At 68.6% G+C, this 8,843-nt stretch overlaps 1 protein-coding gene across 2 annotated transcripts; it reads right to left on the bottom strand.

The window, feature by feature from the left end:
* Positions 1-238: 238 nt before the first annotated feature.
* On the bottom strand, positions 239-8,649 carry LHX3 (LIM homeobox 3). Of its 2 annotated transcripts, none has more exons than XM_045467935.1 (6): positions 8,427-8,649; positions 4,248-4,419; positions 3,502-3,704; positions 2,793-2,944; positions 2,532-2,703; positions 239-1,717 (listed from the first exon to the last, which is right to left on the bottom strand). In XM_045467935.1, exons 1-6 carry the CDS (start codon positions 8,512-8,514, stop codon positions 1,299-1,301), a joined length of 1,206 nt encoding a protein of 401 aa, XP_045323891.1. In that variant the 5' UTR covers positions 8,515-8,649; the 3' UTR covers positions 239-1,298. The 2 variants fall into 2 exon arrangements, with proteins under 2 accessions (XP_045323891.1, XP_045323890.1); XM_045467934.1 differs by lacking the exon at positions 8,427-8,649 and adding an exon at positions 6,633-6,842.
* Between the last annotated feature and the right edge of the window lie 194 nt (positions 8,650-8,843).

Genomic DNA, 8,843 nt, shown 5'->3' with positions numbered 1-8,843 from the left:
TCCCGGGCCGCCCCAGCCCCTGTCTCTCCCAGGGACCGGGCCCCAGCACCCCCCACCCCATTTCTCCCACCACGTCTCCTTCCGGTGCTCAGAAGTTTGGCCAAGATCCAGGGACAGAGGGGCCCGACGGTGCCACCCCTGAGGAGGAGCTGCGGCTACTCCAACCGGCCTCCCCGTTTCCGGAGAACTGCCCCCTCTGCCCCACGCACCCCTAGCCCCACTCAACACACGGACCCTCTAGACCATAACCGACGAATTTATTGAAGTCTTGGAAAGAGCTGACGGTCAAAGAGTAAATAAAAACACGGGACGTCCACAGAACCAACAGGTAGCTTGGGATGCACGTTTGTGGGGATAGCTGGGCCTCACCCGCGGCCGGCCTGTGAGTCTGGGGCGGGCGGCTACACGCTGTCGGGGGCGGAGGAGGCGCCCGATCCTCAGGCAGTTAGAGCGGCTCCCAGAGGGAGAGCCGCAGGCTGTTTGGCAACGGAAATCGGTGGGCTGGGCGTGGCCTGGACGCTGAGGGCCTGGGGGCGGCTGTGACGGGGAGGGAGGTCCCCACGGCCTTAAAGGGTGTTCGTGGAGAAGAAGGGTGCCCGGGAGTGGCATCTCTTCGGAGGGGTAGTGGAGTCAAGAACAGAAAGATCCAGAGCCAGCTGCCCCAGGGAAGAGGGGAGAGGAGGCTCCTGGGAAGGTGGGGGCTGGGGTCAGGGAGGCTCCCGGAGGGACCAGGAAGGACACAGGCGTGGTCCCCCCCTCGGCCACCGCCTGCCTGGAGAGAGGAGACCGACCCATCTCCGACCTCACGCGGGGCTACACAGCTCAGACAGATGGAGCTTGGGGAATAAAAGCACGGTTCGTACTATTTTCTTGATTTTAGAAAGAGAAGCATCTTCCCGTCTGAGGACGGTGTGGAGCGAGGCCCGAGTGAAGGCCCGGCCTGGGCGGGTGATGGTTCGGCTCTAGAAACAGCAAGCGTCCAGTTAATTGGTCCATAAAGGGAGGAATCTGCTTACAAAACAAGGCTCGCTGGGCGGCCGCGGGCGGGCCGGCCCCGGGTCCAGGGAGGAGGACGCCCTCTGCGCCCGAGGGAGGGGCTGCGGGGTGTGGCCCTCTCTCGAGGCCCTCATCCCGTCCCCCACTGCTGCCAGTGGCACCTGCATCCCGCGGAGGTCCAGGACTTCGGGAAAGGAGGGCCGTGAGGCTCCAGGCCACCCAGCCGGGGGTGGGGGTGGGGGGGGGCGGCACCGCAGCCCTCACCCCTCATGGCCGGCGCTCGGGGGAGCCGGGGGCCTCGGTCAGAACTGAGCGTGGTCCACCTCGTCCAGCCAGGAGGCAGGGCTGGCAGGGAAGTCGGGGTAGCCCCCGCTGCTCCCCGTGGACAGGTCAGAGCTGGGTCCGTTTCCTGCCAGCACCCTCATGGGCGGGGGCCCACCTGGGGCCCCTGCGGGCACCAGGCCCAAGCCGGCATCTGGGTATACCAAGCTGGAGAGAAGGGGTTGGGGGCCAGGGAGGCTCTGCAAGGCAGCTGGGGACGGGGGGACACCGTAAGGGCTGCCGGGCCGCAGCTCGCGGTACTGCTCCGGGCCGGCCAGGCCTCCGTGCTCCAGCGGGAAGCTGCCCGGGGCTCCCGCGGGCCTGCCCAGGGCTGGGGTGGGCTCCCCCAGGCTGCTGTAGAGGCCGCTGGCAGGGCCCATCTCGGCCATGGACGGCTCATCTGCAACGGAAGTGGATTGTGCAGCTCAGGGCCCGCCCTCCTCCCCTTCCTGCCCTCAGTGCCCCTCCCCCAGCAGTGGCCGGCCCGCGTCTTCTGCACTCAGAACTCCTGCTGCCCTCGGCCCCCGGGCTTGTGCAGCTCAATCCCACCCAGCATCTGAGGAACGGTGGGATCCCCTGGGGGGAGCAAACACCAGTCAAAACCCAGAGTTGCAGGACAGTCCCCGAGACGGCTTTGGAAAAGGGAGCCCAGACGCCACTAATCCCATTTCGCAGACAGCTCAACTGAGGCTCAGAGAGGCAGCGCGACTCATTGCCCAAGGTCCCAGTGCAGCCTAAGAGAATCTCTTGCAGAAACTGTCTGAGGACGGGCACCAAGGGGTAAGAAAGAGGTCTCCCTGGCACCGAGACTGAGACAATCAGACCCCACAGAGGAGGGTGGGCTCCCCCCTCCCCCCCTCTCCAAACAGCCAAGACTTTTCATCACTTACCCCAGAACCGTGCTGCCCACTTTCCTAAAAAAATCATTGCAAGGGCCAGGAACCAGAGGGTTGGCCTGGACCCTTTCCCCATGAGAAAGCCTGCTGCGGGACACGTGGCCCACGGGGGCTGTCCCCCCCCCCCAGGGGAGCAGCTGAGCAGCGCCCCAGGGGCCAAACCCCACGGCTGGGGGACGGTGGGGGCCAGGGTCCATCAACGGTCCCCTAGCGAGGAAGTTCAGTTTGCGGGCTCCGGGCGCCCAATGGGCCCAGGCGCCGCGGGACTCCCGGGCTGCGGCTCCCGGGGATGCGGGGGCTCCGGCGCCCCGCCGTTACCGGTGAAGGAGACGTCGGCGTCGCTGTCCTGCCCCTCCTCCTGGACGCTGTCCTTGTCGGACTTGGAGCCGCCGCGGGCGCGCTTCATGTTGCGGAAGTACTGGCCCCAGCGCTGCCGGCCGGCGTCCTTCTTGAGTCGCTTTTCCTTGGCGCGGCGGTTCTGGAACCACACCTGCGGGGCGGGGGTGGGGTGGGGGTGACGAGCGGCCTGGCGGCGGGGAGCGGAGGGGGTGGGGGCGCGGCCGGGCGCGGGGCGCTGACCTGCACGACGCGCATGTCCAGGCCGGTCTCGGACGAGAGCTGCTCGCGCACGTGGCGCGCGGGCTTGGGCGACGTGTTGTAGGCGCTCTTCAGCGTCTCCAGCTGCTTGGCCGTGATGGTCGTGCGCGGCCGCTTGGCCGTGGCCTCCGCCTCTGCACCGCGAGGGCTGGGGTGAGGCCGGGCGCCTCGGCCGCCCGATGCACCCCGCCCCCCGACTCCGCCCGGGCGCGGGGACCCCGGGGAGGACGCGGCTGGCGCGCGTCCGGGCCCGCGCGGAGGGGCGGCTGCGCCGCGACCTGGGCCGCCAGGAGGAACGCGCGGCCCCCGCCGGCCCGCGCCTCCCGCCTCCCGCCTCCCCTCCTCCCGGTTGCTCTTTGTTCCGAGGCTGTGGGTAAGGCCGGATCCTCGCGGTCAAGGGTTCCGGGCGATAACTCAGACCAGGGGTGATAATCCACCCAAGCCAGACCAGCCTCCCTGCGCCCGCGAGTGAGGAGGCCGCTGAGACCCCGGCCGCTCTGTGAACTGTCCCCACCCGGCTCCAGCCCCAGTCCCCACCCCAGGCCTGCAGGGAAGGCGCTTAAGTTCGCGTCCCCGAGGGAGCGCGCTTCGGCGGGCGCTGGACGTGGGGATCCCTCCGCGCCCCGACCCGACCGGCACCAGCCTCTTTTTGCAGACGGGGACAGGAGGGTGGGTGGACCCGCCCACTGACCGCGCTGCTTGGCCGTCTCGTAATCCGCCTTGCACACGAGCCGGCTGTCTTCCATGAGGTAGAACTCGTCGCCCGTGGCCAGCTGCCGCTTGCACACGACGCAGGCGAAGCAGTGCAGGTGGTACACGAAATCCTGGGCGCGGCGCACCACCTGCGTGGGCGGGATGCCCAGCTGGCACGCGGCGCACTTGGTCCCGAACCGCCTGCGGGACGCACAGGGCGCGGCTCAGCGCGGCGTTTGGCGGCTCCTTCGCCCGGAGCGGGTTGGAGAGCGGCGAGCGGGGCGCCGCGCTGGGCGGTTCAGGAGGGAGGCTCACCCCGGCCCTGCCTCTAAATCACCGGCCCGGCAGCCTCGGCGGAGCCGCACACAATACCGAGAAGGGACCCAGGGGCCCTGGGGGCCGGGTCAGGAAGCTGGATCCGTGGGCCAGGTCCCTTAGACCCCTGAGGCTTGTGCCTGGAAAGCACCCCCTCCCGAGCATTAAGGACAAAAACAAGACCAGAGTTAAGAGGGAGTAAATCCAATCAAGTTCTGCAAACCGGGGTTATCTTTTGAAAGACTGTTCCCACGATTTCCAAAATTAATTACCTAGGAAAAATTAGGCGCCCGGCCTCGCAGGCCGGGGCTGCGGTGGAGCTGCCCCAACCCCTGCCCCTGCCCCCTCCCCACATGGGTGGCGGGAGGGGCCGTCTTGGCGGGAGCAGACTTCCCCCCTGCCCTCCCTGCCCGGGCTCGCCGCACTCACTTGAAGAAGTCGTCCTTGCAGTAGACGTTCTCTCCGCGGCTGAAGCAGCGCTCCGCCAGGGGCGCGTGGCAGTCGCTGCACCTCAGACACTTGCTGTGCCAGTGGCGGTCCAGCGCCTTGAGGATGAAGCGGTCCAGGATGTGCTGGTCACAGCCGGCACACAGCGGGATCTCTGCAGGCCGAGGAGCCGCCACGGTCAGGGGTGCCGCCCGGAGAGGGAGCCTGGAAGTCACCTTCCCGCTCCAGCCTCCGGGGCCGGCCGGGGCTGCCAAGGGACACCCCCTTCCCCGCAACCCCTCTTCCCCAGCTGGCACGAGTGGCTGCTTGGCCTGCCAAGCGTAGCGAGTGCCCAGCACCGAAGTCCAGAGCCGGGCCCACGGTTAAAATTGGGGGAAACTGAAAACGGTTTAGAAGTGTGCCCTTGAGCAGGAAGGGGCCCGGGCCGCCCCGTTAGGCCAGACACCGTCGATTGCAAAGTGTTCCCAGTTAGCACGGAGGGTGCACGTTGAGCTCAAATGAAAATCCCGCCCTAGGGGCTCTCTCCGTCACCAGGAGGCAAGGCATGGTCGTGGGGCACCCACCACCCAACCCCCATCATTATTTTGCACAATTAAATATCATTGCAGCTGGAGATTGCTTGTTTAAGCGTGGCCACCCAGCCCCGTGGCCCTGTCTGCAGGCACCAACGTAAACACTGGTGTCCTTGTCATCTTTGGGAACCCTGGGGGGTACTTATGCATGGGCTGGACAAATGCATCCTGGTCACCAGACTCAATCTCCGGTGCCTGACAAGAGTTGCTGGGACACTTGGTCCTGCTGCCCCGGGACTGCAGGCCTCTGGGGGAGCCAGGCTGGGGAAACTCTGGAGTGGCCTGCGGGAGCCACTGGCCCATAAGGGGCTTTGCAGGGTGCCCGTGGGCTGAGTGTCCCTGTTGATTTAGAAAAGGTCTTCCGAAGAGGAGAGCCAGCGGCAGGACTGGAACCAGTGCAAACACCATGCCCACCTCGCGGTGCCCTCCTGGCCAGCCGCCGGCCTCTCCCGCTCCAGGCCGGCCGGTAGTACGTGGGGGACCAGAGAAGGAAGGGCCTCCCTTCTGAAAGAACCGGATCGACCTCCGTCCGCAGCGACGGGAAACTCCAAACGGACGCGATCCCGCGTCGGGCCAAACCGCGGCCCCAGGTGCAGGAGCGCGGGCATCCGCCGCGCGTCCCGGGCCCCCCTCGCGGGCCGCCAGGGCAGCCGGCCTACAGCTGATGGCCGGTCGGGCCCGCGCCGCGCGGATTCAGCACCGCGGCCCGGACAGCGCCCGGCCGAGCTCGCACCCCCGCCCCCCTCCAGCCCGGCCCCGCGTCCTGCAAAAGCCGCTCCCGCCGCGCGCCCCTCGCGCTCCCCGCCAAGCCTTGCGACCCCGGCCTTACGCTGCATGGCGGCTCCAGCCTCGGCGGGGTCTCCTACCCTCAGCACCCGCGGGGCCCAGCGGAGCCTCGGCCCGGCCGCCTGCTCCCGACCAGCTCTCCTGAGCGATCGCGTTCGGAGCCCGCCTCCCTCCCTCCCTCTCCCTCCGCCCTCCCACCCCTTCCTCCCAGCCCCTGCGGCCAACCCCTCCCAGGAACCGTCGGAAAAATAAATAAATAAATAAGTAGGGGACGGATGAGCCTCCCCCCCACCCCCCCCCCCCCCCCCAGCCTGGATGTAACCTGTTTCCCACCTGCTCCGTCCCTGCCACTCCCCGCCGGCCCAGGCCCGCCTCCGTCTCCTTCCCGTGGTCTCCCGGGCCGGAGAACGTTTGCCGATGGCCCTCCTCTGGAAGCAGTGCACAGGGGAGCGGGGGGCAAGGCTGGTGCCACCGGGAAGCTGGACCGGGAAGCTGGGTCTTTCCTGTAGACGGGTCCTGAGAACCGTCTGGAGCCGGCCAGTCAGCAGGTGCGTATGGGTGCAGACAAGATCCCCGCCAGGAGCGACCTGCCAGCGGGCTCCAGCTCTACCCCCTGGCCCCTGCCTCTGCCTCTCTTTCCCACCCACCTCCCCCTCCCCCCCCCCCCCGCCCGAAAGTGTGGAGGGTCTGGGAGGGGTCGGCCCCCTCTGGGATCCTCTTGCCCCGTGGTCATTGAGCTGCGCGGTTCTATCCACTTACTCTCCTGATAAGGGAGAGGGTTTGCTAAATCGGTCCTGGGACCCCACGGACTCTCCGGCCTGAGCGGTGCGGCGCTGCGACCACGCAGCCGACAACACAGCTCCAGGGGCCCCGACGCTAACTCGCTGCTGGGGCCCTTGCACCCATGCCCTCCCCGGTCCCCTGTCTGCCGCCACCTCCGTGGCCAGGCCCGGAAAGGAGCGAGGACCCCCGGCTGTCCCCGGGGCGGCCGCTCAGCCTGGGCACCCACCTCGGCGCAGGTCCTCTCTCCGCGCCAGCAGCGCCAGCAGCAGGTCGCCGCCCGCCGACTCGCGGCCGGGGCCCAGCTCCCCGCGCGCCTCCATGGGACCCGTCTCCTGGCGCCGCTGCTCTCCCGCCCCGAACTTTCCCGGGGCCCGGCGAGGCCACGGCTTCGGTGGCCCCAGGCTGGTGTCCGAGCTGTTCCCCGCGCTGCTGGGCGCCGCGCCCGCGGGCCGCCCTGGGGCCCGGAGCCTCAGGCCGCGCGGAGGGCGGAGCGGCCGGGGGGCGGGGCCGCGACGCGGGGAGGGGCGGGGCCGGGGCCGGGGGTGGGGGTGGGGGTGGGGTTCGCTGAGACGCGCCCCAGCCGTCCGCCGGCTCTGCGCGCCTTTGCGCGGGGACTCGGGGTGCCCGGGCGCCCCCCGAGTGCCCGGCCCGAAGGCGGGGACAGTCACGGGAGGAGCCGGGCCAGGGCTGCCCGCGGGCGCTTGCCCGGGTCCCGCAGCTAACCTGCCCGGAGCCGCGGGCTGAGGCCTGGGCTCCGGCGTGCACGCTCGCGGGTAGGCTCGGGGTCCGGGGAGGGCGGTCCCGGAAGGAGCCGAGTTCTACAGCCGCTTGAGAGACGGGGCTGGGAGGCTTGGTGACAACGTCTGGTCGGCAAGAACGCGACCCGAGACCCAGCGAGGACGAGTGTGGCGCCAAAAGGCTCTCAGCCAAGCCACCAGGAGCCAGACAGGACCTCAGACCTCCCCGCTCTGACCAGCTTCTGAGCCCCACCCTGAGAACCGCCACCAGAATGGGCGCAGAGAAGAAGGTACACCCGGTGTCCTCGGCCCGGTCACGCGGCCAAGACTCAGGTCAGGAAGGACAGAGCTGGGAAAGTCGGGGTCCGCCCTCACTTTCCTCCTCACCCACAGCGCCCCAGCTTGCCCAGGATGCAGGTCCCACACTTAAGTTTACAATATCCTGCCCTCGGTGCAATAATTAAGACACAGCAGTGTGGGGCCATTGCGGGCTGGGGCTGGTGAGGGCAGGCACCCCAGGCAGTGCTGGGGAGCAGCGGGGTTTATGCCAGCCTTCAGGTCCCTCCACCTGGGACTGGCAGTGGGCAGTCCTACGCTCCTTCTCCTGGCCTCCAGTTGCCGGGTCTGTGCGCTTCAACAAGGGGACCAGCCTGGAAGGATGTGGGCAGGACACAGCGCCTCCCAGATCCCAGCAGACCCGAAGTCCCACGGTTCTGAGCGAAGGCTCATATGCCACTTGTTACCCAGAGGACAGGGCAAGGGTGCACCCGCTGGGGAGCCGAGTGGGTGCTGGGTGTACTGGGGTGTCGCCTGTTGAGTGTCAGCTGCTTGCAGAGGCCTGCCTAGAGGGACCGAGTGCGGTTCGAGGGGGGAAGGGGCAAGCAGACAGCGGGTCCGGGAGGTGGTGGCCCCACACGCTCAGCATCTGGCCAGCCTGCCGGCAATGCCTCCATTATTTCACAACGTCCATGGCAATCTAGTGGCCCTTAGGGAGGGTCGTTCAGGCGGGAGATCCAGCCCAGGGGTCCCAGTTCTGCACTGTTGGGCAGTTAGGAGGTCTGTGTGGACAGCTGAGGGGCGTGGAGTCTGGAGGAAATTGGCGCCCCTCACTCTGCCCTATCCCTTCCGCCCCAGCAGCGCCTGCAGGGCCCCTTCTGTTCTCTGCTGTCCTGGGCCCCTTCCTCCCCGCTGTCCCTCCGCCTGACTCTGCCACCCTTGCCGATTCGCCCCTTGTGGGTGCTCTTGCTCGGGCTGGAGGCCAAGGGGCTCACGGGGGTCCTTACCCCGAGTCCCACCTAAGGTGCAGACGGCAGCGGCCCCGGGGGCCCCGGGCCGATCTCTGTCTCTACCCAGCTCGGTTTCCAGCAGCATGGCGACCACCAGGCCGAAGATGAGGCCCGAGTGGCCCCGGGCAGCCCTCCTCCCTCCTCCTCTGCCACCCCGGGGGAGGGCTCGGAGCTCCCCAAGGTCCCGGGAGCCTCGGAATGGCGAGCCTGTGGTGCGCGGTGTGGCCAGGCGGGAGACTCTGGGCCCCGGGCGCTGTCCGCGGTGCTGAAGGAGGCGCGCGGCTGCCCACCTCCCCACCTCCCCAGGCCCCCTGTCCCCCACCCCTCCCCACGTCCTCTAACTCCGCCCACCACCCTCTTCCCCCAGCCCTCCTCCACACCATCCCACCTCCCTAGGTCCTCTGTCCTTGCACC

This window comes from Leopardus geoffroyi, chromosome D4 (genome assembly GCF_018350155.1).
Source record: "Leopardus geoffroyi isolate Oge1 chromosome D4, O.geoffroyi_Oge1_pat1.0, whole genome shotgun sequence".
Lineage (NCBI taxonomy): Eukaryota > Metazoa > Chordata > Mammalia > Carnivora > Felidae > Leopardus > Leopardus geoffroyi.
The sequence above is the reverse complement of the archived record's forward strand: the minus strand, read 5'-3'. Positions and strand labels throughout refer to the sequence as shown.

Bases quoted from the DNA above. Each gene is read 5' to 3' on its own strand.
- LHX3 (XM_045467934.1), bottom strand. From the start codon at position 6,726: ATGGAGGCGCGCGGGGAGCTGGGCCCCGGCCGCGAGTCGGCGGGCGGC. The intron at 3,705-4,247 runs GTGAGTGCGGCG...TGCGTCCCGCAG, and splicing joins TGCAAGGACGACTTCTTCAA to GCGGTTCGGGACCAAGTGCG. The intron at 1,718-2,531 runs GTAACGGCGGGG...CTTCCGTTGCAG, and splicing joins CGCCGACGTCTCCTTCACCG to ATGAGCCGTCCATGGCCGAG.